At 53.3% G+C, this 26489-nt stretch overlaps 9 protein-coding genes and 1 non-coding gene across 10 annotated transcripts; 6 read left to right on the plus strand and 4 right to left on the minus strand.

Moving 5' to 3' along the window:
* Nucleotides 1-192: 192 nt before the first annotated feature.
* Nucleotides 193-2044, plus strand: NCU03926 (37S ribosomal protein Rsm24). The gene is made up of 2 exons (XM_952472.3): nucleotides 193-1197; nucleotides 1316-2044. Exons 1-2 carry the CDS (start codon nucleotides 364-366, stop codon nucleotides 1628-1630), a joined length of 1149 nt encoding a protein of 382 aa, XP_957565.3. The 5' UTR covers nucleotides 193-363; the 3' UTR covers nucleotides 1631-2044.
* A 1055-nt stretch (nucleotides 2045-3099) lies between these two features.
* Nucleotides 3100-8288, plus strand: NCU03928 (hypothetical protein). The gene is made up of 3 exons (XM_952474.3): nucleotides 3100-4369; nucleotides 4431-4860; nucleotides 4934-8288. Exons 1-3 carry the CDS (start codon nucleotides 4304-4306, stop codon nucleotides 8002-8004), a joined length of 3567 nt encoding a protein of 1188 aa, XP_957567.3. The 5' UTR covers nucleotides 3100-4303; the 3' UTR covers nucleotides 8005-8288.
* On the minus strand, nucleotides 8246-11461 carry NCU03929 (acyl-CoA synthetase). The gene is made up of 4 exons (XM_952475.3): nucleotides 10421-11461; nucleotides 9422-10348; nucleotides 8710-9343; nucleotides 8246-8635 (listed from the first exon to the last, which is right to left on the minus strand). The coding sequence occupies exons 1-4, from the start codon at nucleotides 10861-10863 to the stop codon at nucleotides 8546-8548; spliced, it is 2094 nt and encodes a 697-aa protein (XP_957568.1). The 5' UTR covers nucleotides 10864-11461; the 3' UTR covers nucleotides 8246-8545.
* Nucleotides 11462-11970: 509 nt separating this feature from the next.
* On the plus strand, nucleotides 11971-15136 carry ada-5 (all development altered-5). The gene is made up of 2 exons (XM_952477.3): nucleotides 11971-13728; nucleotides 13838-15136. Exons 1-2 carry the CDS (start codon nucleotides 12474-12476, stop codon nucleotides 14143-14145), a joined length of 1563 nt encoding a protein of 520 aa, XP_957570.2. The 5' UTR covers nucleotides 11971-12473; the 3' UTR covers nucleotides 14146-15136.
* On the minus strand, nucleotides 14608-16436 carry NCU03932 (hypothetical protein). Its single transcript, XM_952478.2, has one exon. It carries the CDS (start codon nucleotides 16165-16167, stop codon nucleotides 15058-15060), a length of 1110 nt encoding a protein of 369 aa, XP_957571.1. The 5' UTR covers nucleotides 16168-16436; the 3' UTR covers nucleotides 14608-15057.
* On the minus strand, nucleotides 14728-14843 carry NCU15687. Its single transcript, XR_897979.1, has one exon. It is a non-coding gene; the product is annotated as a 5S ribosomal RNA (ribosomal RNA).
* Nucleotides 16437-17840: 1404 nt separating the features above from the next.
* Nucleotides 17841-18740, plus strand: NCU03934 (hypothetical protein). The gene is made up of 2 exons (XM_952480.2): nucleotides 17841-18198; nucleotides 18284-18740. The coding sequence occupies exons 1-2, from the start codon at nucleotides 18097-18099 to the stop codon at nucleotides 18644-18646; spliced, it is 465 nt and encodes a 154-aa protein (XP_957573.1). The 5' UTR covers nucleotides 17841-18096; the 3' UTR covers nucleotides 18647-18740.
* NCU03935 (homoserine dehydrogenase) lies at nucleotides 18648-20151 on the minus strand. Its single transcript, XM_952481.2, has 2 exons — nucleotides 19954-20151; nucleotides 18648-19858 (listed from the first exon to the last, which is right to left on the minus strand). Exons 1-2 carry the CDS (start codon nucleotides 19988-19990, stop codon nucleotides 18798-18800), a joined length of 1098 nt encoding a protein of 365 aa, XP_957574.1. The 5' UTR covers nucleotides 19991-20151; the 3' UTR covers nucleotides 18648-18797.
* Nucleotides 20152-20364: 213 nt separating this feature from the next.
* Nucleotides 20365-22042, plus strand: NCU03936 (tRNA methyltransferase). The gene is made up of 3 exons (XM_952482.2): nucleotides 20365-20725; nucleotides 20788-21020; nucleotides 21078-22042. Exons 1-3 carry the CDS (start codon nucleotides 20583-20585, stop codon nucleotides 21581-21583), a joined length of 882 nt encoding a protein of 293 aa, XP_957575.1. The 5' UTR covers nucleotides 20365-20582; the 3' UTR covers nucleotides 21584-22042.
* A 19-nt stretch (nucleotides 22043-22061) lies between these two features.
* NCU03937 (intermediate filament protein) lies at nucleotides 22062-26226 on the plus strand. Its single transcript, XM_952483.3, has 2 exons — nucleotides 22062-25876; nucleotides 25957-26226. The coding sequence occupies exons 1-2, from the start codon at nucleotides 22176-22178 to the stop codon at nucleotides 26042-26044; spliced, it is 3789 nt and encodes a 1262-aa protein (XP_957576.3). The 5' UTR covers nucleotides 22062-22175; the 3' UTR covers nucleotides 26045-26226.
* The last annotated feature ends 263 nt before the right edge of the window (nucleotides 26227-26489 follow it).

The following is a 26489-nucleotide window of genomic DNA, read 5'->3' on the forward strand; positions in this document are numbered from 1 at the left end:
GTCGCGAGGGAGAAGGTACTTGTAGCGAGGTCTCTTGAAACTGGGGAAGCTACAGTTGTTAAATTGTGGCGGGGTACCTCTCTTCAGCGCTGTCTTTCTGTGGCTTACGCTCCCCTCCGGACCCCTCCGGCTATGCTGCCCGCCCGCAATTGAGGCTGAGCCCAAATTTTTTGGATAGCTCTGGGCGCGATTGCGAGAAGCCCGGCGCCCGAGCGCCCGTGTCTCCGTCCCGAGTTGTTGCTCGGTCGCCCTTTGCTATCGAGCCCCGATCCCGACTCCCCCCGCGCGCCAGATTCCCACACACCAAGCTGCGTCACGGTCGCCCCTCCTCCGTCCGGACACCACAAACGACGACCCCCCGGGATGGCTTCCTCCGCCAATGCGCTCCGGCTCGGTCTCCGGACATGCAGTCGCCCAACACAAACATCCAATCTCCGCATCGCCGCCCTCCAGCGCCGGGCCCTCTCCGCCACTGCGACACGATGTGAAGGCGTCCCCGTACCAAAGAGGGAAGATGACGCCAAGCTCGAATTCACCCGCCCCTACAACCCCGGCGAATTTCTGTCCGAAAAGCTGAGGTCGGATGACCTTCAGGACTGGGAGCGCGAGCGCTACGAGCGCGCCCTCACCTCGTGGGAACAGACGCCCGACGATCTCAAGAGGGGGTGGTCGACCATGATCAGAGACATTGAGCAGGCGGCGGCGCCGCTAAGAAGGGTGGTCATGCCCAGGAGATCCACTTTCTGGTACGAGGAGGAGAAGGACACGGATCTCATCACCAACGAGGACGGCGAAGACGACTTCCACGAGAACGACATTATGAGTTTGGGTCACGGCAAGCTGGAGGAGCACCGAGAGTTCCGCGAGTATGCGCGCATCGCTGTCTGGGAGATGCCGCTGCTGTCCAAGTACGCCAAGCCGTTCGTGCCGCCGACGAGCGAGGAGGTCTTGCGCTTCCGCTACACCACATACATGGGCGAATTCCACCCCGCCGACAGGAAGGTTGTGGTTGAGTTCTGCCCCAAGGATCTCCGAGACCTTAGCGAGGTTCAGCAGCGCAAGCTTATGAAGCTGGCCGGACCCCGTTACAACCCCGAAAAGGATATTATCAAGATGAGCTGCGAGAAGTTTGAGCACCAGGCCCAGAACAAGCGCTATCTTGGCGATTTGATTGAGAAGATGATTGCTGCTGCCAAGGTACTGTTTGCATTCCGCCTTCCTTTTATTTTTATTTTTTTTATTTTTTTTTCTCCTTTTTTTGGGGTATGGTCATCCCAATACAGTTGCTAATGTAACCCCTCTACTACTACTATAGGATCCCAAGGATACCTTCGAGGACATCCCTCTTGATACCCGTCACCACACGTTCACCAAGAAGATTTCGTTCCCCAAGGAGTGGCTCCTCACGGAGGAGCGCAAGAAGGAGCTTGAAGCCGCCAGACAACAGGCCCTTTTGAAGGATGCTGAGAAGGTTGTCCAAGGCGCATTGGTGGATGGCGCTGATGTTGTCAAGCAGTACCTGGAATCTGGCGCTGCTGAGGCTCTGCATGCCGTGCCTGTCATGGCGGGCCGCGGCGGCAAGGCTCTTCCCGGAGGCAAGGGTGGAAAGATGCAGCGCAGCAAGAGGTGAGGTGAGGTGGAGCGACAATGAAGCAAGAGGGGTAAGTGTGTGCTGAATGAAAGAAATAAACGAATGAAGGGGCGAAGCCAGGGAGGGCTGGACTGGGAAAAGAACAGGCAGCCAATTTTATGCTACGGCTGCTGCTGGCTTCGCTCCCGCAAACTGAGTTTGTTTCAGCCAGTGAAGCTTCTGGGGCGGAAAGGGGAAGCTGGCTAGTGTATGAAAAATCTAGTGTACACCATCTGTCTGTATTAACATGTGAAGAAAGTCTGGCAGGCTTTGGGACGGACAAGAAGACGTAAGCGGTGCCTCTTTACAGTTGCATGCCATGCCCATTGACGAAGGTCGGTCAAGTGGAAGACGATGTTCAAACGCACGAAACAAAGATGATCTAAAGCCCAAATGAACGACATCAATTTTCCGAAGGGAACCGAACCGTAATACGATACCCCGTTTCCCCATATTCAAGATGACGGCCGGCATCATTTCGGTATTTTCGCGCCAAGATGGTCGCGCTTATACCGGATAGCGGCATATCTGTGGCATTCTTCCAATTTGGAAGCGCGCGGTTATGGCAAGGACTTTGTGGCTGTTTTGCCATTGGCTTGGGCCGACAGCAACGCCAAAGAAGAGCCTGAGACAAGCCACAACCACATGATCATTCCTCCAAGAGTTGATCCTTATCCGCGGCAATTTTTATTCCACTCGGAATTACAATTCAGTCATTCCGCTTGAAATGCTCGGCCAAGGACTAAGTGAAGGGGATAACTACGAAAAAAATCAAGTACCTACCTACTCAATGGGCTGGCATATTTGGCGACCCTAGCCCTGACGAACGTGTACAACATGCCACGCGGCGGGAATACACCAGAGGTAACTTCATCCGTTTCGTCAGTAGATGTTGCGGTCTTATCGTTCGCTCAACCCAACTCTTGTTGTGAATATGTGTAGTTTCCTATCTGAAAACCCGTCACACAGGCATTGTTATTGGGTTGTACCCGGATCTGGGTCATCCTCGCTCAAGAGATTTGGTTGGAAGATGACGCCGTGTCACACTTCGGAGCTTACACACAAGGGGTGGGGGAAGCTCGAAGGTCTTGGATGTCATGAGCCAACCACTACTATCAGCTAGTGGTACACTAGTAAAGCGAATCTGGTGTCTGCACTAGCCAGGGCTAGGTACAGGATATTGAACATTCAAGAGGATATTCAACGTATGTATTATTGTGTAACCCCATCAATGGCAACGTGCTTCCCCACAGCTGGACACCGAATTCGATGATGCAGGGGTTGAACCTCAGAGTCAGACGGTACCTACCTTAGTGCAGTGGCTCGGGGTCACGGTTGGCTCGGGGTTACATGACCCAAGCCATTCCCTTGGCGTGCACATCAACGCCGCCTCGGCCTCGCACTGGCCCCTTTCGTCTTGGTACCTGACGTTCCTGGCGTTCCTGGCGACTGGGTGTGCAAAAATGAGACGAGACCCTTGCTTGCGGTCCATCCGCAGAATCTCATCTTCGGCCACTCTTCTCTGGGCATCTCCTCGCTCCCATTTCACTTGATCCCTTCTCACCAATCTTTCTGCCCGGGACTTTTATGTGTCTTTCCTGCTCTGTTCGGCGGCCCTCCCCTGGCATTCCCTTACATACCACGTTCCTTCATGTTCGTTCCAATCGTAGAAGGTGTTTCATCTGGATACGCGCAAAGGGATTTGCCCAGTCTCTCATTTTATTTCCGTCTGTCTCTCTTGGGACTCGAAGCCAGCGAGTCGCCTACAATAGCAATCAACAACATCAGCCACCACTGAAGTCCTTCACTTGACTTTCATCCCGTCTCCCAGTTGAACCACCTCGACCACAATAGCAATCGGGTCGACCATAACTTGCGACGTCGCAAGCACGCAAGCCCACTTTTGACCTGGCGATCAAACGTCAATCCGGTCGCCGTGACCCACGGTCCCTTCTCCAATCCTCGAAACTCAACCTGTCGATCCGGGCTCATCACTGCCCATCACTTTGCCAATCGCTGGCCCCGTCCCCGTCCTCTGCGCACGCCCTCCGCAGTCTGCACCCCGCGAACGAGCCAACGAGTACACAGTCAGTCAATCATCGAATAAGTCGGACATTTGAATTGCTCGCTCGCTTGCTTGCTTGCTTGCCGCCCGCATGCAGGCTGAACCTTCCCGATTCCAATCCGCAGACGCACGCAAATCCTCGGCGGCGCTTCCACAACCATTCTGAACCATCTGCGGCAATGCGACTCCAGTGGGAATAGGGCTCGACGGTTCCTCCACACAGCGAAGGAAACGACCCACTCATTCACCAACCAACTGCTTCTTCTCCTTCTTCCTTCTTCTTCTTCTTCTATCTTTACATCGATTATCCTTTCTCTTCTTTTCCCCCCTCCAAGTTCATCGTCGTCGTCGATACCTTCATCGACGTCACGAATCTGGAGTGTCTTACCCCTTCACAGAGGTAGGCACAGTCAATACCATCGCTGGACGAGGGACGACTTGTGCCGACGGCGGGTCCGGGAGCATTCCACTCATTATCTTCTTTACTCTTTTCGAGTTTATCTCAATTGGTATCGACTGTGTCGATTGACCTAAGTCTTCTTTCTTTACTCTCGCCCGACTAGGACTTCTTTTGGGCAGCTCTACTTGCCCCTCAACTTGTTGACAAGATGGGGTTTTTTGATTTGTTCCGGCGAAAGGTGACTGTCCAACCGGAACAAAAGTGGGATTTTATCGTGAGCCTCCCTTACCCAGAAGCCAATCGATGGTCTCTTGCATCTACTAACCTCCATCAAGAGTCTTAATGACTTCAAATCCACATCAGTCTTCACCCCTTTAGCGTACGCTTACCTATGGGTTTCCATCTTCATCTCGTGCGCCGTCTACGTCGTCGATATTTTCACCATGGTTCAACTTTTGGCTTTCCAGAAATGGTCTTCTCAGGTTCAACCAACCTCACTCATTCCTATCGTCGTATCAAAGTGGATTTTCACCATCTGCATTATCCTTTCCGCGGTCAACCTCATATACGAGCATATTCGTGCCAACCGAGCTATGCGCAGCGGAAGTGTCGCCGAATCCTTCCTTGATCACCTGGCCGCGAAACTCGAGAGTTTGCGGATTTTTGGCGGAAAAGGATGGAAGCGATTCCTGGTTTTCGCCGCGTTGACCGAGAGTAAAAAGGGCGCTGAGTATATTGCACTGTTCTGCTACTTCAACTTCCAATGTAAGCCTCCCTCATCACCCCTCACCCTTTTTTTGCCGTTGACCCAAATCATACTCATCAATGTGCCTATTAGCATGGATCCGTGTCCTTTTCTGTTCTGGACCTCGACAGGTTGTTAATGCATTCACCCTATACTCTTTTTACAACAGTAACCTCAGAGTAGATGGGCAGGACTTTGGAACCTCAATGATGGATTTCTTCAGAAAAATCGAGGCTTTTGCTGAGAACGATTACCGCCAAGCTGCTACTCTATCCGGCATGTGCTTTACACTGCTCATCTGGATCTTCTCATTCTTACAATTGCTGCTTTCCGGGGTTCTCTTCGTCTTCTTCTTGTGGTGTTATATCCCTCGTGCGGACGGCGGCTTGACTGGATTCTGCGAGCGCAAGGTCAACAAGCGCTTAAAGCAGATTGTGTCGGCCAAGATCAACGCGGCAATGGCCGAGGAGGAAGAAAAGAGGAAGAAGGCGCAAATGAAAGCGGCCAAGAAGAAGGGCGAGGATAGGCCTATGACGATGAAGGCGACACTACCAAATGTCGGCGCTAGCATTGAAAGCAGAACCGAGAAGTTGCCCGAAATGCCATCGCTCAGCAGGCAAGATACGATGGCTACACTTCCGGCCTACACCTCTCGACCCTCTACTCCGGGAGGCTACGAGCTTGGGTCGATCGAAAAGCGACCGATGCCGCCATCCCGTGCAGGAACCTTTGCGACGCAATTCTCTGGCGCCTCCAGTACGTCACTCATCGGGGCAGCTGCCGAGCCCGCTAGGCAGCGCGCCAATGATGCTCCTACTGTTCCCAAGATCGATATATATAATATCCCACCGACAAGAACAGCAACTATGCTTTCACAGAGCAGCTATGGAACTGCGTCGCAGTCGAACTTCGAACCGCGTCCCCTTGGTAGGGCTGCTACTGGGCTTTCTAACTACGATGCTGCATCGTCGCAGTCAAACTTTCAACCTCGTCCCCCTATTAGAACGGCCACTGGGATATCCCACGTCAGTTCTGTGCCTTCACAGCAACCGAGCTTTCAGCCACGGCCACTTACAAGAGCTGCGACTGGCATGTCCAACATGGGCCCTGGGCCTCAGTCGCAGTTCCATCCGAATCAGCCTCGTCCTCTTACCCGGGCTGCGACTGGGCTGTCTAACACGAGTGCTGGACCCCAGTCCCAAGCGGACTTTGAGCCTCCTAGGGCTGGAACAGTTCCACCTCAGAACAATTTTAGACCTGGCATGCAACAGCCACCTCCTCCTAGGGCTGGAACAGCCCCTCCAAGGAATGATTTTGGGCCTTCAATGCAACAGCCAAATTCTACGTTTGGACCTGGCTACACTGATAGTCCCGCGACTTACTCAACCGCAACGATGCCCGCTTTCCAGCTACCCGCTAGGGCGCCGACTGCTCCTCCGATGAGCTATTCTAACAACAACTACAGGGGCGTCGAGCCGAGACCGATCGAGCGTGCGTATACCGGTAACGTCGGAAACCAAAGTCAACACGACAACTTCTCGGCAGGTAACCAAGTACCTCAAACCAACAACCCCTATGGTGGTTTTAGTGGCCACATGTCGAACGGGTACGATCAGGATGGCTACGGTGGTGGTTACGGCCAGGATATTTATGGACAGGACAATTACGGACAACAAGGTTATATGTATAATGGTAATGGCCATGACAACTACGGGCACGATGGCTATGGGTATCCAGCGCAGAACAACTCACAGATGCCTCCAAGGCTGGGAAGCGCTCCACCACCACAGACGCAATCCGGATACCAACCGTACATTCCCCAGAGGACCATGACCGCTCCGCCGGAGGGGCAGCCCTACTATCACCATCAGCAGAAACCTAGCAAGAGTTCTCTGAGTAGTGTGGCTGAACTACCAGCTGAATTACCGGTCGAAATCTCGAGTGAACAGCTGCCCCCCGCCAGAGCAGGAAGTGTCACCTCAGATTATCTCGAGTACATGATGGACGGCTCGCCTAGCTCGAGGAGGACGGATGCTCCTCCCAAGACGAGAACTGGAAGCGTAAGCAGCCAGGGCAGTAGTGGTGCTGCTACTCAGGAAACCAAGAGTAGCGGGTCGCACTCTAGGCAAGGAAGCGCCGGTAGTGTTTCCAAGGCTGCTGGTGCTGGCAGTAATAGCACAAGCAGCAGCAGGAAAGGAAGCGTGGCTTCTTCCGTCAGCAGTAGCAGCAGTTCTCACCAGAGGCAAGGTAGTGTCGGCAGCGTTGCATCTACTGATTCTTCTCGTCGAGATCCGGAGACTACTACTGCTCATGCCAGGCAAGCCAGCAACGATAGCGGCGCTGCTACCCCAACTCCCGCCAGCCGTGAGGATTACTTGGCCAACAACACCCTTGCTCGACAAGCAAGTAACGATGCTGCTTCCAGTGATCACCTCGGTGGTAACAGCGATAATGATGTCAGGCCAGAGAGCAGCGCCAGCAACAGCCGCGCTACGGCACAGCAGCAGCAGGAGGAAGATGAAGAGGACGATTACTTCGGCATCAACCGCGCTCTCTCTCAGGACCAGCAACAGCGCCAGCAGCCCGCCTCTTCTGACCGCGAAGTCGACAACGACGGCGAAGATTTTTTCGGCCCCACCACCTTCGGCAACGCCTTTATGCGGACCAACACAGCTCCCATTGCTTTAGACAGCAACAGTAGTGATGGTGATATCAGACCGATAGCAAGGACGGCCACTGCTCCTCCTTTCCTTCAGCATCAACAACAACCGCAACAACCGCAACAGCAGCAGCAGCAGCAGCACCAAAAGCAGGATGAGGATGAGGACTATTTCAGCCAACCGAGCTACCAACCGAGCTATCAATCGAGCTATCAACCGAGCTACAACAATTACAACAACGATAACGTCAATGACTACAACCAAAGTAACAACACCATCAATAGTAACAACAATAATAGCAACTACCACAACAATAACGGATGGAACGAGGACATCGAGCGAGGAGAAAGGATCATGGACATGAGGCAGAATCAGATACCCCACAACAATGGAGGAGGAAACGGAGAAAACGGACGATATGCCGGAGGGGGGTATGGAGGACAAGGAAGGGGAGGGGGAGATTATGACTATGACGGTAGTGGTTACGGTGGCAGCAGATGGTAGTGTGTCTTGGAGCCATCTTACGCCCAACCCAACTGCCTAAACCAGATATTACTGTCTACAGTATGTTTAGGTTCAGTTGGTAACTGGTAATCACGAACAACAGCATCACTGTGTATTTTTCCTTTTTTTCTTCCTCTACAAAAACCTCGTTGGTTTTATTAGTTTATGATAGACGCGCACAATACCCCTGTTTCTTTGTGTTTACCAACTGCATAACACTCAAAGATGAAAGACAGTGAACAGAAAGGCGGGTATAAGGATATAATACTAACTGACTTCTTGAGAAAGCACAACGATGCAAAACTACCTAATGCTGGCGTAAACATGTAGGGTATCCTATCTCAGTCCCCTTTTCTTCTTCCCTCCTAATGAATGAATGCCAAACAATGCTAGTTTGTCGCATCCGCTTGACCTTACCATAGTGCCTAGGATGAGTGTCTTCTGGCCTCCTCTTCTTTCCCTTTGCAAGGTGTCATTACAAATACTCCTTCTCATCTCCTAGCCGACCCCTCTCAAACAATGCTCGGGCGAGGCTACTAGGTTATTTCCCATCAAGACAATCCGAAATCTCCTTCGAGTACCTTTCCTTCACCGCTCTCCTATTAATCTTTTGCGTAGCAGTAACAAAACCCTATCATGAAAATCTGTTAGCATCACCTTCGCCACAAATTCTTTCAACAGGGACCAAGAAAGAAAGGGACTCACATTCGCCGGCGTCCACTCATCATCAACCAACACCACCCCCGCCACCGTCTCCATTCCACTTAACCCAGCCCTCCTTCCCACACTCTGCAACTCCTTCAGCACCGCATCCCTCAACTTCCTATTCCTGTGCATCTCACCCGGCGCTTCCGCGCCTAGTCCCAACTCCTCTGCTTTCTCTGCCAACGCTTTCTCATTAGGTACCACCACCGCGATCGGCCTCGGGGCACTATTGTCACCATGCACCATAATGTTATGCACAAACACGGCTCCTCTATACACAGCCTCGAGTTTCTCCAGGGCAATGTACTCGCCGCCCTGGAGCTTGACGAGGTTCTTGACGCGGTCGATTACCCGCAAATGGCCGTTGGCGTCGATCTCGCCAATGTCGCCGGATTTGAACCACCCGTCGGGGGTGATGGCCTTGGCGGTTTCTTCGGGGTTTTCGTAGTACTCTTTTATGACGCAGGCGCCACGGAAGAGGATTTCTCCCTGGGGCGGAACCGTGTCGGTGTGATAGTTGAGTTCGGGGAGGGAGACGAGTTTCATTTCCACGGCGGCGGGCATGGCGCCGATGGCGTTGGAGGTCCATTGCATGGGGGAGCCGAGGGCGCCGTTGCCGCAGGTCTCGGTTAGGCTGTTTTTGACATGGTGAGCAGCGCGTTTTTAACAAAGTGAAATAATACTGATTCAAGACAGACAGAAAATCACTTACCCATATCCGTTTAGCATGGGCGCAACCACCATGGACATGAAATGCTGCGTGGAGGCGGCGATACCACTGGCGCCGTTGACAATGAAGCGCAGCTCGCCACCCGTCATGGTGCGCACCTGGCCAAAGACGAGATCATCAAAGATGGTCTTTCCGGGTAGGTTATTGGAGACAAGGAAGGACTTGATGTTGTAGGCGCCCCAGAACAGGGCCTTGGTGAGGGCGCCGGCGCTGTTGACCTTGCCCTCGATGCCCTTCTTGACGGTCTCCCAAACCTGCGGAACGCCGACCATGATGGTGGGCTTGAAGGCGCGCATGTCGCCCGGGCAGTTGCGCATGCTGGTGTCGGAAAGGGTACGGGCATTTGAGTACCCAAGGGTCCCGCCAACGAAGACGCCGAGGTTCTCGAGGACGAGTTCGAAGATGTGGGCAAGCGGCAGGTAGGCGAGAACTCGGTCGCGGTGGGTGACGGATTCCTCCATGACGGCGTAGAGACCGGCTACGGCGGCGACAAAGCCAGCGTGACTGACGGGAACGCCCTTCGGTGGACCGGTGCTGCCGGAGGTGTACATAATGCAGTAGGTATCGTCCGGATTGGGGGGTGTGAGTGGGACGGGGTTCTCTTCGCCGAGAGCACGAAGCTCTTCGAAAGAGAGCACGGTAAGGTCCGGGTGCTCGGCCTTGAAGGCATCAATCTTGTCTTGGGACACGGGCTGCGTAGTGTGGTTGTTGTAGATGACGACCTTGACGGATGTAGCCTCCTTGAGCGGGTTCGTAGCTGTCTTGAGAAGGTGAGGGTCGGTGAACATGGCGCTCGCCTTGCTCTGGACAAGGGAGTGTTGGACGCCGCTCTCACCGAGGGTGTCGTATGCGGTAACAATGGTGAGAGACTGGGACGAGGCGGCATGCGACATGCCGAGCCATTGGGGGCTGTGGTGTGCATAAAGACAGCATTAGCAAAGTGCAGATGCAAAAAGGCGTGGGTAAAAAGTGGGAGCGTACCTCGTAGTAGCAAAGATGTGCAATTTGTCCTTGGGTTCCAAGCCGAGCTTGCGAAGACCAGCGCCTATCTGCTTCACGATGGTGAAATATTCTCCATAGGTGATGTACGAATACGGAGTAAGCTCAAAGCATTGCCATTCCTTGTCCACCATGACGGTCTCGCCGTCAACGACCTTGGGGACCTTTTTGATGTCCTTGTGAAGCTTGATCAGCTTGCGGCTTCCTATGGCGCGCTCATCACCGTACAGCTCCACGGTTCTAGTGAGGAGGTCTAGAGTGGTGTTGACTCCGGGGGCAGGGCGAGTCGCGAGGCCATTCTTAGCCTTGGGATGTCGGCGGGGAATGGTCTCGCCTGGGATCGGTTGGGCATTGGGGTCCTCGACGGTAAAGGGAGGTTTCTGGATGAAGTGCAAAGGCACGTTTCCGGGCCCTGTGTTCGCCATGGTAGTCAAGTTGTGTGTGATGATTTAAGTGGTTAGAGGAGGAGGAGGTGTTGCCCGAGGGTATTATACAGATAGGTCATTAGGTCGGGCCGGGCCGAGGCTTGTGGAAGTGTCAATCAAAGCGGAACCGGGAGACGGTCAAGGATTGTTGTTGGGCCGGGTTTGCGAATAGGGTAGCTGTCAGACGTGTCACGGTAACCGACATGGAGTCAGGCGGTTTGTTGAGGTTGAAGAAGTAAAAGCGAAATTGATTGCTCCGAGTCAGAGTGCCCGAGACGGTAAATAAGGAAGAGCTACGGCTGTCGCGGATGGTCTCTCCCGTTGTTGCCGTTGTGTGACAACTTGACGGAAACACTACTGTAGAGGATGTACGTAGAAGAGGTTCACAATAACCTGGAATTAGGGAGTGGAGAGGACGTGGACCGTGTTGTCCAACGTTACGGGGTGTACACTTACAGTAGTACATGACGGTTGTACAGATGACCTCAGTAGAACATGCTGCTGACATTCAAGGCCACACGTATCTTCGTGGGCCATCATCATCAAGATTCGGTTGTCGAGGTCCGCTCGTCTCACTTCCGGCGACCGCCCGCGTCACCATCCACTTTGTGCCCCGCGGCGCCGTGTGACGTCGCTTTGCATGTAAGCTCTGGCTGGAACGTTCATTAGCACGGGACTTCACTGCTACCTACAGGTAGGTAGGCAACCACCACCACCTCATCGATTGTCAAGCAAAGAGTTAGGTTGGTACTCACTCTGTGCCTCTACGTTTCGGGGACTTTAGAGTCTCTCCAACTTTTTTGCCTTGAAGGAGGTTATTTCGTTACTTTTCTTTACACATGGTTTTGCAGACCCCTGCCACAAGAACCGCGCTAACAAACGAACCAGCATGGAGCTGTCAAAGCTCCATTTTCACGAGCTTCAAACTGTCAGTCCAGTAGCTGCCACTAAAACGGACGCTGTCAGCGGCTTAGCACGGTAAGCACTAAACAGACTAAGTAACAGGGGTCCTAGACTATATAACTTTAAAATTCGTTGAGTGCTCCCGTCCCTGTTCCATTCCGAGCTGCCGAGGCATCTTCAACTGAGAACATCCGCATTGACTTACGTTCCTTGGTCAAGAGAGGAAAAGCGGAAGCATGTGAAGTTTCTTATTGAGGACCGACGGGGAATATATCTTTGAAAGAAACACAATGCGCGGGGGACAGGCTGGAGTTCTGACCTTGCTCAATCCGGATTGCACCAACTACGCATCAACACCAGTTATGAATTTGGGCGTGGAAACATGGCCTCCAAATGCAGCTCGCTGTAGCCCTCCTACGGTTCCTCCTCGCTTCGTAGCTTGCTGACAGAAGCTGCTGTTTATTCGGTTAACGCTGCCTAGCCTGGACGATATGATTCATGATTGGGTAGACCAGCATCAACATAGCCTCTTTTCACCAAATCCTTCTTCACCATTGACGGCACAATATGGGTTGCCTCCACACCATCAGCGACTTGCTTTTATTCCCAACAAGATCGCCAAGTTTTGGTGATGGCTGCCTCACTGTTTTCTGTTGGAATTCACTACGTACCTTTGGACATTCGTGCCTGGGCCAGGAGATATCCAGATGACCGACTTTGGAAACAACACGCCAGAAGGGTTCGAACTCCCTGAGCAGACTTTCAGCTTCGATACCCTTGAGAATCACTTCCTCACACCATCTAATATCGGCCTCGCTTCGCACAACAATGCGTATACACAGACCCGTTACTCCAGCTCCGACTCCGTCTCCGGTTCGGGCTGCGAGTCGACGTCGGACACCACCGTCTCCGCAACCGTCACTGCGCGGCGTAACAAGCCCATCCCGCGAAAAGGTCACACCAAATCCCGACGTGGTTGCTTCACCTGCAAACGCCGAAGAGTCAAGTGTTCCGAGAAACTGCCCGAGTGCGACAACTGCACCCGCATAGGCCTAATTTGCGAATATCCCGAACCGCCCAACCCGTCTGCTCTGTCACGTTTGGTCACTAGATCAGGAACAGGACAGCAAGCTCGACTAGCCAATTCTTCACCAGCAATGGTCCTGCAACAAAATCCCAGTTCTTTCTCCCCTATATTCACCATGGATGACTTCCGCTTCTTCCACCACTTCCTAATTGCCGCTTACCCGCCTCTCCCCGTACAAGCACACAGTGTCTGGGATAATGTGGCAGCTTTATCCCATGGTTACGACTACCTAGTCCACGCCATGCTCGGCCTAGCCGCCTCACACCTCTCCCTCGTCACCTCTTCTCCCTCTTCCTTCTGCTCATCCCGCTCCTCCGGCTCCCAAGCAGCCCTCTCTCATCGAATAAAGTCCATCTCCCTCCTCAACCACTCCCTCAGCACGCCCTGTTCTTCGCCAGCCGAAGGCGACGCCCGCTTCGCTTCCATTTTGATCCTTGCCTTCCAGGCAAGGTGCTTACCGGACGGCATGATCGAGTTCCTGTCCATGATCAGGCTGTGTAGCGTCATTGCTGGTGCGGGCGAGAACTCGATTTTCAAGGATTTGGCGGAGAGAGGGTACTTGGATAGCATGAGGAAGATGACGGCCAAAACGAAGGCGGAGGAGCTGGCTAGAAAAGGGTTCATGTTGGAGCCGGAGCAGGAGAGGTTGGTTGATGGGTTTTTGGCGAGTTTGGGGAGACTCAGGGTCAGCATACTGGGAACGGGAGGTGGGGATGAGGATGGGGAGGAGGAAGGGGTTATGGGCTCAGGTCTGGGCTTTGGCTTGGGCTTGAGCTTGGTCGAAGAAAAACAAGAAAAGGGGAGGGAATTGCAGATGAGGATATTGGAAGGGTTGGAAGACGCTGCAAAGACGACTAAAGTGTCACCGGCTGAAGGTCAGTGTTGCTCTCGACCCCCTTGTTCCCCTTCTTTGCCTCCTCTTTATCTTTCGGTGCTTTGCGAATCCAGACAAGCTGTGAAGCTGACTGACCATCGGCACTGCAGCGTTCCGAGAATTAACAAGCCTTTACTCGCCCATGATTAGAGCTTCAAACGCCGACTTTGCCTCCATAACTGACCCGGCAAATTACCGAGCCCAGATTCTTATTCTGCACTTCTTTCTTATGGAACATGCTCTGGGCGATCTGAGTCTGGGCGCCTTCCGGTCGCGCTTCGGATTTCGCCGAAAGGTCTGCTTTGCCTGGCTAAACGAAGTCACTACGCGGTTACCCAAAACAACCGGATACGCCGAGCTGATAGAGTGGCCGTTGGAGTTTGGGCAAAAGTTTTTAGTTCCAAGGGAGTCGACCTGATGGGAGTGTCCGGCGGTCAGGAAGCCCTGCAAAGAATGCAAGTTGACATCAATTCGTTCGTCATTCTTCAGTATCATCTAGAGGTACATGTCCAACTTCTTTACGAAAACCATGTAGTCTCTCCTCACGCCCAAGTCGCAGATCTCTCCGTTCAGTTACGTTCAGGTAATATTCGTTCCAATATTTAACTGATTTTAATCACCTGTTCATATCATGGAATTGCCCTACCAAGCTAAGGGCCATGGCCAACCGAGCAAGGGTAGCAACCCGAGGTTGTCTCTTTCTGTTGGTACTGAGGTGAGGAAACACGTTGGAAGTGAAGAAGGATGAAACTGGACGGCAACAACAGATACACAGTAGAATTAAGATTCACTTAATAAGGAGAACTGCACGATACATGGGAATGACTAGAGGTATTTCATGGAGTGCTCGTCGGAAGGTAAGATCCAGGAGAGACAATGCGCGCCGAGTTGAGTGAACAGACAATGGTTTGGTAGTGAGTGGGCGACGACTGCCACAGCTCGATAAGAGAAAGAACAAACTCAGAAAATGACCGAGACAAAGGGCAAAAAGGCAGAAAAAAACATACAACACCAGGGATTCGCTGGTCGTCACCGACCCAACTACTAGTCTGGCCCTCACTGGCTTATCTATGGGAGAGCGGACGGGATCCCGAGTTTTCCAGTGGGTATGGTCGTATGTGATGGAACTCCCATAGCTCCGTGCTTTATATTCATACCTTTGACTTTGTAGATGCCGATTATGCTTTCTTGTTCACCCATCAACCGTGCGATTACCAACACGTCGCAGCGAAAAGTGTGGCGAGTCTCCCACCTCAAAGCATAACTACCAACAGGGGCATCATTGTTTCTCATCGTAGGAAAACGTTTCTGACTTGTCCGCGGGGCGATCTTACTTCTTCTTCTCCACATCCACTTCCCTCTCCCTTTTTCGTCCGCCGCCACCACTCCCGGCTGCAGCAGCATCTCCTCCCAGAAGCTCCTCACCCAACCCTTCCAAAAAGTTATCCGCCATCTTTCTTGCTCTCCTCTCCTTGATCTCCTTCCTCCTCTCTTCAATCTCTCTCTTCCTCTTCTCCAAGATTTCCTCCCGCTCCCTCCTCTTCTCCTCCGTCTTCTTGCGTTCTTCCTCTAGCGCCCTCATTTCCTCCTCTCTCTTCTTCTCGTCCTTGCTGAACTGGAAAAATCCCACACCCTTGGTGCGGATCTCCCAGTTCGCGTCATAATGGGTCGGCGGAGGCGGCGTCGCGCTCCTGTCGCGCTTGGCGGCTAGCTCATTGATGGTTTCCAACCGATCCGCAGTCACAGTGGCGGCAAAGGCTTCCGTCTGGATGGTATCGCCTACGATCAGCTGCTCGGGCTCGGCAGGGCGAGCGGACATTTGCGTGAGTTCGGCGGCGGAGGAGCGGGAGCGCTCCAGCTTGGCCTTTTGGGCTGGCGTGACGAGGCGGGTGCGGCCAAAGTCGTCGGTGTACTCTATCAACTCTTCCCTTTCTTCCTCGGACTCTTCATCCTCTGATGAAGATGACACCTCGCCAGTGTGGCCTGTTTTCTTCTCCTGCTCCTCCGCCCATTTCCGATCAAAGTCAACCAGACCGATTTCCTTGCCGATATAATCCCCACGTTGCATGGCGGCATAGAGACGGGCCTTGTGCTCCATATTCCGGCGGGCGCGTTCAAGCTCCCTCTTCTCATCTTCGGTGCCCACGGGCTCTTTGAGCGTCAGCTTGCCGTCTCTGTCCTCGTTAACGGTCCTGGCGCCAGGCTTAGTCTTCTTTTTCACCCCGGAAAAGATGTCCTTGCCAGCTTTAGAGGGCCGCGCACGACCGGTTGTGGCTGTTGTGGCTGTTGTGCTGGCAGGTGATGATGTTGATGACGCTGAGGACGCGGCGAGAAGTGAGCTGAGCTGGGACGAGAAGGTTAGAGAAGCAGAAAGATTCAACTCCTTCTTTTGTTTCTTGGGCGCTGGTTGCCCGTAGAGATTCGGATCTTGCAGAGGCATTATTTCGGAACTTTGTGTGTTTCTCGCCGTGTTGATGCGCAGAGATCTGGAAAGCCGAAGCCTCGTTGGGTGAGTTTCAAGGTTGCCCGTGCAGTTGATGATTCAAGCAATGTGTTGGAATAAAAATGACTATACGATCTCGATTCCTCCGATATGCGGTTGCAGGGTTATGAGCTCTGGTATCTAGGGTAGGATTTGCGTATGATGAAGTTTCGAGCTGCAGTGACGTTCCCTTGTGAAAGAAAGGCGACGGGAAGTTTCAGTTGTGAGCAGGTCGTGCCGGTCCAGGCTTCCGAGAATAGAAGCAGTCACAGCACTGAAGTGGACGCTCTATCAATTATCAGTAGCGCGTGTTATCTCCGTGGAATCTGGGGTTGTTCGCCCCGCACTGTACTGCGTAAGCGCCAGCAGGATGTTGCGGGACCCTTTCCTTTTCAATACAGCCTTACATACCTAGTAACGCCAGTGAGTAATACCATACATGGGTAGGCAGGTAAATTACACTCTCGACATGATGGGTGTTATTGTCAATGCCCCAGCATTATCCATCGCAAGACAAGTGGTCAAGCACGTCCAGTATTGCCCCTGTGACTGGGTCTGTCTGTGACGTGGAAGGGAAAAAAGGGCGTCATAACTGTTTTCTGTTTGGACGAACCTACCACGTACTCACTGTCCTCTCCACCCGATCGAGCGGTGCTAGACTGTTGAGTTTGCCAGTGGTGGCCTCGCCCCTGAAATGTCAATGTCAACCTATTCTGAGAAACTGGCTGTCATGGTGTCCCACCTTTCCAATCAGTCATGGATTCCATGCCTTTAACCTTGGGTACCCTGAGTTGTGCCTGTCTACATCCAGGTAGCTTGTAGCCCAACTTAAACCTTATCTCCGCCGATCTCCTTTTCTGATCACAACAACGAACTGAACCCCAACACGCCTTCTTCCTCATCCTCCCCGCCTTCAACTGCATTTATTTCATGTTACACTGCATTCACGTTCTGCGTTTTTCCTGGATGTAACACCTTGATACCCGGCATTTGTTATCTACAATTCCAGACACTTCATGTGCTGCTCCCCGCGTTCTACTTCACGCATCGCTTTCCGGTACTCGTTGGCTTCAATTTTTCCGACAAGCGACATCACTGATCTGCAACAAACAAAGGGAGCTTACCACTTCTTCCTCATTGACCTCTCTGCTCACCTCACATCGGATTTGGCTTCCTGGTGGGAAGTCAATTTTATCCCCCAAACGCCGTGTCACGATAATGATCAGCTTCGAATCCAACCCGAACTATTAGTCAAGGCAGCCACCCGACACTTACACCACCTTTAGTTGTCTTCCCATCACGGAATTCGACGTGCTGTGCCTCTTTGACCGAGGTTCAGCCCGGACAGCAACGATAACGGCCACAACAACAACAAAAGCTAGAAACATATATATAAATATATCCTACAGCTACGAATACTTCAGAGACTCTGAGGGCTGCATCCACTTGCGGCCTGCACCCAGGAAAGATCTCCATCAAAAGTATCATTATTCCAATTTCGGCTGCTGTCCGCGTCCCTCGGCTTTAGAACGTACGCACGACCCAGGTTTTGGACATTGGTCTCCTAACTTAAGGTAACAAAGGGTGACAGTGACGGCGACGGACAGAAGACCGGACGGGCTCCAACCTTTTTTTTTTTTTCTTCTTTTTTTTTTTCTTTTTTTTTCCTTATAACGGCACGTCACCTTCTTCAACGTCCATCTTCACAGCAGCACTCTGGTGGTTACCTTCGTTTCATCATCAACTTGTTCAACAAGAGTTGGCCGGATCGGATCGGCGCTCTCTGAACATACCTGAAAGTAGAAGAGACGAAAGACCTCTGCCATTCAACCGCCAATCCGAAGCACTGATACATATTCCGCCACCCCCCATCTCCAACCAGCAAAAATGTCCGAATCTGAACTTGCAAGCTGGTACAGCTGGATCACCGGAGCGAGTCTGCTCCCCGCAGAGTGGAGCTACGGCTTGGAGGTATTGACTGGAATTTTTGTAGGTTTGCTCCCGTCTTCCATCCGATCTCAGAGTTGGGCGCAGGCCATCAAATCACATGCTAATCTTGACTGTCGTGAACCAGAAAACGCTGGCTCTGGTACCCATGCTCCCTATCATCGCATTGGTCGTGTACGACTTCACCCTTTGGATGTGGAGGCTTCTCATCATCGGCAGGAACCCGCAACGAGAAGCCATCGAGTATATGACGGGAGGCAGCGTCGCAGCTAGCCCGAGTGGCAGCTTACCTACAACGCCTTTGCGCATCGGTTCGCCGACCAAAGGATCGCTATCGCCGACAGGAGGCAATTCGGCCCACAAGGACGTGGCGACAAAGGGCACAACGACAGGCTTGGCGATGAATGATTCAACGCCGATTGTTCTGAGGAAAGGAGGGGATGGTGGAGATGTCAAGGTCACACAGGAAGGAGCGAGATCGCGACCATGATGGATGAAACATCGGCGCAGGCATGGAAAGAGTAACAACAAGCGGTGCTATCAAACGAAATGGTTTACAGAACAGCGCAACAAGAGCCGAGAAAAAAAATTCGTTATCTATTGATCATTACACTGCGGACGCTTTGGGGACAAGCGCCGGTTTATAGCTGAGCAAGCACCTTGAGGAGATCGCTGGTGACGCCCATGGCGGTTACGTCACCTCCAGCGCCGGCACCCTGGATGATGAGGGGGTTGCTTCCATACCGCTTAGTGTAGAAGCTAATGATGTTGTCACTGCCCTTGAGGGCCGCGATGGGGTGAGAGAGGTCAAACTTCTCCAGCCCGACCTTGACCTGCTTGCTGGCCACGTCGATGCTGCCGACGAAGCGGACAACCTTGCCCTCCTTCTGCGCCTCGGCCTTGACCTCCTCCATCTCGGCATCGAACTCGGGCAGGCGGGCGAGGAACTCGTCGCCGCTGGCGACCGACTCGAGCTGCTTGGGGATCAGGCTCTGCACGGGGAAGGACGTGGGCGACTCGACCTCGAGGCCAGCGTAGCGAGCGAGGATGGTCAGCTTGCGCGCAACATCGAGACCGTTGAGGTCATCGCGCGGGTCGGGCTCCGTGTAGCCCAGCTCCTTGGCCTTGGCCACCTCGGCGGACCACTTGCCGCCGCCCGAGCCCGATGTCGGAGCGAACGAATTGAACAGGAAGGACATGGTGCCGCTGAAGACGCCCTCGATCTTGGTCACCTCGTCGCCCGTCTCAACCAGGTCCTTGATGGTGGAGATGACGGGCAGGCCGGCACCGCACGAGGCCTCATGGTACAGCAAAGAACCACCCTCCTCCTTGGCGGCGAAGATGTCCTGCCACAACTTGTACGAGCCCGAGAAGGCCTTCTTGTTAGGCGTCACGATGCTGATGCCGCGGCGAAGGAAGCTGGGGTAGGCATCGGCGATGTCCTGGGAGCTGGTGTTGTCGACGAGGACCGTCTTGGTGCCCGAGGCGGCGAGGTAGTCGACGAGCTTCGGGAGGGCAAGGGGAGCCTGCGACGAGGAGGAGAGGGTCGAGACGACGCTGTCGAGGGCGATGGGCGAGTATGAGTCGCTGTAGACGGCCTTCTTGCTGGTGGCAATGTAGGTGAGCACCAGCTTCTGGTTCTGGCGGCGAGCGGCCAGCGACTCGAGCTGGGAGAGGAAGCACTTTCCTACTCCACCGGCGCCTGGAAGATGGGAAGGTCAAGGTTAGCAGCGAGGGACGTCGGGGTTGGACGGTCTGGGCTGATGTGGCGCAATTGGGGTACAGGTAATTGCCTACCGATGATGGCAATGTTGACTTGACGAGCTGAAGCCATTGTGTCTATGTAATCTTGATTACGCAGTATAAGAGAGATGGGAATGATCAAGTAAGGTACACTTCTTGATCCGCTTGATTGAGATGGAAATAGTTGACGACCCTGACTCAACTGATAACTGATACTGCAATCTCGTGGGGTTCTTGGGTACCTACCGTGCTAGATTTTAATGGAAAAGTGTCGCCATGTTGGACTGCCGATAGCGGGGCGGCCGTCCGAATCCAGGCCCGAGTTTCGGGAGCTTCATCCTTGTAACCTTCAATTGCTTCAGAGGGACGTGTTTGTAACGGTGGGTATTGCATAGTTTACACGTAGGTTACCTACGCTAAGGATTTTCGAATCTTACGAGTACCGCTTTTCCCCTGCAGGAACACCCTTGGGGTATTTTTTTGCAGCAACACGGGAACCTTGGCTTCCAGATTTGCTTCGCTACCTACACTACACCGGGGATGAAACTTTTGTGAGAGTCGATTCGGAGTCGCTCTCAGTCTCACTTGTTTCCCTATTGGATCCAACAGACTTATTGACTGCACAACAACCGACAGACTTCAGTTTTTTTTAGACCACAAAACCATTCAATTCAGCAGCCATCATGTCCGAACCCAAGAACAAGCGTCAAAAGCGCGAGGATTACCGTGCCGCCCTCCGCGCCAATGGAGTCACTGAGCTGCCGCGCAAGAAGTTCTACCGTCAGAGGGCTCATGCCAACCCTTTCTCCGATCACTCATTGATCTAGTAAGATGGCTTCCATGTGAAGAGATCATTGTTTCCATGCTCTTGAATTAACGACCATCTAGTCCCCCTACGCCAGAGCAGATGGATTGGGCTTCTCTCTATCCTCACTACGCAGTTGAAGAGCCGATTGAGCAAAAGACCGAGACAACTGAGTCTGAGGAATCCACGGGTCAAGAGTTGTCGGCTCCTGCCATCAGGAAGTTGACCAAGCAGGTTGAGGTTGCAGATATAGGCTGCGGTTTTGGTGGTCTGCTCATAGCTCTGGCTCCCGTACTTCCCGAGACTCTTGTTCTAGGTAAGAGTGTTTGACACCCTTCACTTCGTCGATCTGATACTGACTGTGTGAACTCAGGCCTGGAGATTCGTGTCTCGGTAACACAGTTTGTGGAAGACAGAATCAAAGCCCTGCGTGTACAAAACGAGGAGCAAAAGCTGTACCGCAACATTGCCGTACTGCGCGCCAACACGATGAAGTTTATGCCCAACTTTTTCAACAAGGGCCAACTGAACAAGATCTTCATCTGCTTCCCGGATCCGCACTTCAAGGCGCGCAAGCACAAGCAGAGAATTGTTTCCACGACGCTCAACTCAGAGTACGCGTACGTGCTGCGCCCCGGCGGCATTGTGTATACCATCACGGATGTGCCTGACCTGCACGAGTGGATGGTTGGACACTTCAACGCGCACCCGGCCTTTGAAAGGGTGTCGGTAGAGGAGCAGGAGGCTGATCCGCTAGTCGAGATTATGCGCAACGAGACTGAGGAAGGAAAGAAGGTGACCAGGCATAATGGGCAGAAGCATGTTGCTCTTTTCAGGAGGCTGGAGGATCCTCAGTGGCCCGAGGATGTTTCTGCTTGAGCGCGTTCTGGGACATGGAAGGGAGGCTATGGATGTGGACAAAATGCACAATGTTGGTGATACCCGCGTTGATTGGGTTACTGCGAGAGTCAAGTACCTTGAGGCGGAAGCCTTCCTATATGGCGCCCTATGCTGGGGTATATGTCCGGTGTTCACGATATGGTGATGGTGAAGCGGCATGTCTCTGCAGTAAATGACCCCAACTGACCCCCACCCGGGTTACGGACAAGATGACATGTAACTTTGCGCGTAAAATACAGAAACTCGACGGTGGTGTAACGGTGCCCACCGGACGTTCAGTGACTGGACCCCTGGAGAACCCGCGGGCCTCTTGGTCAGACATATGGCATCGCACCACTGGCTCACTAACGCGGTTTAGCATGGCGGCGGCAATGGACTTGCCGGCTAGTGTTAGTGTCTAGTAGAGGCCAGAGCTCTAGTCTAGAGTATGGTACTAAACAGCCCACGAATGTCTATGGCCCAACCCCCCCGCCTGCCTCACCCGCGACACTCCTCACACCGAACCACTTCCACATCGAACTGGCGATAAAACCATGCGGCGACGACAAGCGCCAAATGTCTGCGCTGGAGTATGGCAATGGTTCTTCAAGGAAGAGACATAGCCCTTGCTGCAATTGCTGCTTTCATTTCCTGGGGATATGCTGTCCATTGGTTCCCCGCCATCCGCTGGGCTAACTATGCCTTTGCCGCCGGCGTCCTCGTTACCCTCGTCGGCCTGCTTGCCCTGCTCATGCTTACCTCTCGTGGATCGCATCACCACCGACTCCGACCACCACCACGGCCCCATGGCGCGGCCTTCGTTGCCCCAGGCTCTTGGTCAAAGGAGGTGGCCGCTCTTCGGGCACGCCAGACGTCCACCAAAGCACCGCTCTACCCCGAGTCCCCCAAGGTCTCGGCAGCTCTCGACGAGGTTCTGGGCTACGTCATCCGCGATTTCATACAAGTGTGGTATTCGAGCATCAGCAAGAACCCTGTCTTTACGGATGAGGTAGACAAGGCAATACGGGGCGCCATCTTGACCGTCCGGGACCGCCTTGCGCAGCTCGACCTCGCTACCATCCTGACCACCCGTTTGGTGCCCATCCTGACAGCCCATTTCCGCGATGTGTACGAGGCCGAGAAGTCGGTCAGGGGGCGCAAACTGAATCGATCAGTCACAGAGACGGACGAACTGGACCTGGCGATTGCTTCCAAGTACAGAGATGGCAAGCTTCATCCTGCCGCCACCCTGTCCTTTTCCGACACCAAGACCACTCAGCAAGACTACCTCCGCAAGGTTATGGTGAGGATTCTTCCCAAGATCTTGCCCAAGAGCATGTTGGCTTCCGGCGCAGTTTCAGCCATTGTCCGCGAGATCACTGCCTGCGCCGTCATGTTTCCCATCATGCGGATGCTTTCGGATCCCGATACCTGGAACCAGCTGATGGAGAACTACGGGCGGAGCATGCTTCAGGATCGCTCGACAGTCCGCAAGCTTCGGGCGGCTCTGGACCAGCACGCTTCGCCAGCGCCAAGGGTCAACAAACCTGTAGCATTTCCTCGAATGATTCCTGGCGATAATGAGAGGAAGTTCGAAAAGTTCATCCGCGCCATTCGGAAAACCAACAACCTCTCGGATGCGAGGCGGTTCCGGAGCGAAGTTGCTATTCAGATCAAGCGAGATTCTCAGCAGGAGAATGTCGACCAGGTCTACTTGCGTCGTCTTGAGATGGGAAAGAGACTGCTCGACCAAAAGGTGCATCATCTGGCGGCCGGTGGAGATCGTCGGGCTCTCCCACCACAAACTACGGCTTTGCCAACACCAACCGTGTCTCGTCTGGAGAATGCGTCCCTGACGGATGTCTTGCGTGATCCTTCCAGTTTGTCCTATTTTATGGAGTACATGGATAGGCAACGTCTTATGCCTTTGGTTCAGTTTTGGCTTGTGGTGGATGGGTTTCGTAATCCGCTGGAGGACGATGGGCCAGAAGGAGAACAGCTTCCGCTGCAGCTTCCGCCCTGGACGGACTCAGACCGTTTGGACCTCGCTCAGATTGAGGCTGCATATCTCTCGAGGCCTGAGCTCAAAGTACCGGACTCGTCCAAGCGGACCATTCAGGAGTTTCTGAGAGCAGGAAGAAGGGCCTCGCCTGAACAATATTACAAGGCACGGAGGGCTGTTTTGCGCGCTCAAAGCGCTGTGCTGGAGGAAATGAAGGCCAAGCATTTTGGAAACTTCAGGAAGTCTGACTTGTTTTACAAAGCGCTGGCCTCCGAGGAGGCATCAAAGAGCATGGTAGCACCGGTCTCTGGATCATCAACGCCTGGACCTTCAGTAGCCAGGGCATCCTCATTTACCTCCAAGCCAAATCCGCAACTACGCATGGCCCTTCGCCTCCCTCCTGGTGCCCGCAACAGGGGCGCTGGGTCATCTCTTGACATACGGGCAGGGACGCAAAGCATAGATGCTCTAATGGGGACTCGTCGATCTATGGAAGATGATTCATCCATCACACCTATGTTTGACGACGATGATCTGGGGGAGGATGGCTTGGCAGATTCGGTACAAAGCCTCGAGCAAGAGCCAGCGCCGCCGGTTCCAGATACTCGTGTCGTTCAAGCGATGGAGCAGGCTCTAAATAATATTATGGAGGACAGCCAGCCGCCAACGGCAGAGGATCTGCGTGCATCTCTTTTCGGTGACGACGGGAACAACTCAAGTCTTTTTTCGTCTCCGTTGAAGTCCGGGCCTCTAAGAGCAATGTCTGCTACACCACGTTCGAACCATGGCTCCGTTGATTTGGGGCGGCCCAGTAGAGGTTCTGCTGACATGCCGAGACCGATGACAGCGAAAGAGCCGGAGAAGCCCAGTTTGGCATCCCTGGGTCTTGTGAGCGCTGCGTCTCGTATAGGCGTCTTTATCGACGACGATCTGTTTGCAGACGAGAACAGATTTCTGTCGGATGAGCATGAGTATTCTGATGAGAACAAGGATGATGACGAGATTGATGAAGTTCACGAAGCAGCGCCTGGCGATCTTGGGCTAGCGGAGGCAATCACCGTCCTCAGCAATGATATTGATCGCCTGGTTGCTCAGGATGCTGTCGTGGATTCTCTTCTGAAGAAAGCCGAACTGACAAATAACACCGCCGAGCTAAGGATCCTTCGAAAGTCGAAAGCAAGCTTACAAAGAGAAATCCGAAGGAAGGAGTTGCAACGACAACAATATGTCATTCAGGAGAGTGATAACAGTCTCTATGGTCGGTCCACGATCAAGATCAAGAATATCCATGTCGGCCGAGAAGAGGATGGGAAAGAGTTCGCTATGTACGCCATCGAGGTGCTGCGGAATGCTGGAGAGAAAATGCCGGCAGCGACATGGACCGTCACCCGCCGTTACAGCGAGTTTCTCGAGCTCCACCAAAAGCTGCGGTCGCAGTATTCGTCCGTCCGCAACCTGGACTTTCCTCGGCGGCGCATGGTGATGAAGCTACAAAACGACTTTCTGCAGAAGCGCCGCGTCGCACTCGAAAAGTATCTCAACCAACTCCTCCTCCTTCCCGACGTCTGCCACAGCCGGGAACTCCGCACATTTCTCTCCCAAAGCACCATCACGCCCACCACAGCCACCCATGGCCAAACCTCTTCACTAGAAGACAGCAAAAAAGACATGATGACTCGCCTCTACGACTCGGTCGCTGACGGCATGGAGGACATCCTCGGGAACATCCCCGTGCTCGACCAGCTCTCGCTAGCCGGCCAGAACCTCCTGGCCGCAGCCACCAACCAACAGCTGGCGGCCGCCAGCGCAGCTGGAGCCGGGGGCGACGACGTAGTCACGGCCGCCGAGGCCGAGGCGGAGCTGAACGCGTTCGAGCTCACCAACGACAAGGAGCTTGAGCCCTTCGTCAAGCCCATTTGCGACATCTTCCTCGAAGTTTTCGAACTAAACCGCGGCAACAATTGGCTTCGCGGCCGCGCCGTCGTCGTGGTGCTGCATCAGCTCCTGGGCGGCACGATTGAGCGCAAGCTGCGCGACAACGTCAGGATGCTAGTGGCTGAGGACGCGCTGCTACGGTACATCAACCTCGTCAAAGATGGCATGTGGCCTAGCGGCGAGCTGGCTAGTAACAAACCGCCGCGGACAGCGCAGGAAAAAGCCAGGACCAAGACGGAGGCGAGTCTGATGCTCGCTACGCTGGTACCGGATTTGGCGGCTAGTGTGGTGGGACGGCTCAATGCGCAGGCGGCGAGTAGGCGGATCTTTGCAACGTTTAATAATGAGCGGCTGAAGTAGGTGCCTATTGTCCCTGCCTAACCATCAGTCTGTTTGACGGATCAAGTTCATGAGCTAACTTGGTATCCTTGTGCAGTGCGCATTTGGCGTTCACCTTTTTAGACGAAGTCATTGATATTCTGTTTGGTGAAATCCAGGGCAGGAAACAGCAGCCAGGGGGGTAGGTAATGAAAACAAGCAGGTAGTTGATTATGACAGACAGACAGACAGACAGACAGGAGCAGAAGAAGGCATTGAGTGCGCCACATCAAACACACGAGATACAGGAATGGTATCAGATCAACAGATTCAACACCCTAGAAAACTAAAAACAGAAGTAAATCCAGAGAATATTTGTTGTGCAAAATCATGTCATAGGTGGCTTTGACAATGGTGATGCGGTGGTGGTGGTGGTGGTGGTGACTACTTGCAAACGTGTTTACGGCGTGACCTTCAAGTATTTCGTATCTCTTGATCAAAACAATTTGCGACCACAGCAAGTACATGCAACCATAGATGGTAGAAAACTGGGGATTCCGTCCGCTGTTCCCTAGGTTACCAATTACTCGACTAGTAGTTACGTCGGTTGACGACCAACGAATCCTAGGTGTTGTGGGTTTTTAAGGTTTT

Source organism: Neurospora crassa, linkage group VI (genome assembly GCF_000182925.2).
Source record: "Neurospora crassa OR74A linkage group VI, whole genome shotgun sequence".
NCBI lineage: Eukaryota > Fungi > Ascomycota > Sordariomycetes > Sordariales > Sordariaceae > Neurospora > Neurospora crassa.

Excerpts from the sequence above, each read along its gene's own strand:
- NCU03937 (XM_952483.3), top strand. The coding sequence starts at position 22,176 with ATGGCAATGGTTCTTCAAGGAAGAGACATAGCCCTTGCTGCAATTGCT. Across the intron at positions 25,877-25,956 it reads TTTAATAATGAGCGGCTGAA|TGCGCATTTGGCGTTCACCT; the intron begins GTAGGTGCCTAT and ends ATCCTTGTGCAG.
- NCU03926 (XM_952472.3), top strand. The coding sequence starts at position 364 with ATGGCTTCCTCCGCCAATGCGCTCCGGCTCGGTCTCCGGACATGCAGT. Across the intron at positions 1,198-1,315 it reads AGATGATTGCTGCTGCCAAG|GATCCCAAGGATACCTTCGA; the intron begins GTACTGTTTGCA and ends CTACTACTATAG.
- NCU03935 (XM_952481.2), bottom strand. The coding sequence starts at position 19,990 with ATGGCTTCAGCTCGTCAAGTCAACATTGCCATCATCG. Across the intron at positions 19,859-19,953 it reads AGTCAACATTGCCATCATCG|GCGCCGGTGGAGTAGGAAAG; the intron begins GTAGGCAATTAC and ends CCCATCTTCCAG.
- ada-5 (XM_952477.3), top strand. The coding sequence starts at position 12,474 with ATGACCGACTTTGGAAACAACACGCCAGAAGGGTTCGAACTCCCTGAG. Across the intron at positions 13,729-13,837 it reads TAAAGTGTCACCGGCTGAAG|CGTTCCGAGAATTAACAAGC; the intron begins GTCAGTGTTGCT and ends TCGGCACTGCAG.
- NCU03929 (XM_952475.3), bottom strand. The coding sequence starts at position 10,863 with ATGGCGAACACAGGGCCCGGAAACGTGCCTTTGCACTTCATCCAGAAA. Across the intron at positions 9,344-9,421 it reads CCCATGCTAAACGGATATGG|CCTAACCGAGACCTGCGGCA; the intron begins GTAAGTGATTTT and ends TGTCAAAAACAG. Across the intron at positions 8,636-8,709 it reads ATGAGTGGACGCCGGCGAAT|GGTTTTGTTACTGCTACGCA; the intron begins GTGAGTCCCTTT and ends TTTTCATGATAG.
- NCU03934 (XM_952480.2), top strand. The coding sequence starts at position 18,097 with ATGTCCGAATCTGAACTTGCAAGCTGGTACAGCTGGATCACCGGAGCG. Across the intron at positions 18,199-18,283 it reads AGGTATTGACTGGAATTTTT|AAAACGCTGGCTCTGGTACC; the intron begins GTAGGTTTGCTC and ends GTCGTGAACCAG.
- NCU03928 (XM_952474.3), top strand. The coding sequence starts at position 4,304 with ATGGGGTTTTTTGATTTGTTCCGGCGAAAGGTGACTGTCCAACCGGAA. Across the intron at positions 4,370-4,430 it reads AACAAAAGTGGGATTTTATC|AGTCTTAATGACTTCAAATC; the intron begins GTGAGCCTCCCT and ends ACCTCCATCAAG. Across the intron at positions 4,861-4,933 it reads CTGCTACTTCAACTTCCAAT|CATGGATCCGTGTCCTTTTC; the intron begins GTAAGCCTCCCT and ends TGTGCCTATTAG.
- NCU03932 (XM_952478.2), bottom strand. The coding sequence starts at position 16,167 with ATGCCTCTGCAAGATCCGAATCTCTACGGGCAACCAGCGCCCAAGAAA.
- NCU03936 (XM_952482.2), top strand. The coding sequence starts at position 20,583 with ATGTCCGAACCCAAGAACAAGCGTCAAAAGCGCGAGGATTACCGTGCC. Across the intron at positions 20,726-20,787 it reads TCCGATCACTCATTGATCTA|TCCCCCTACGCCAGAGCAGA; the intron begins GTAAGATGGCTT and ends ACGACCATCTAG. Across the intron at positions 21,021-21,077 it reads TCCCGAGACTCTTGTTCTAG|GCCTGGAGATTCGTGTCTCG; the intron begins GTAAGAGTGTTT and ends GTGTGAACTCAG.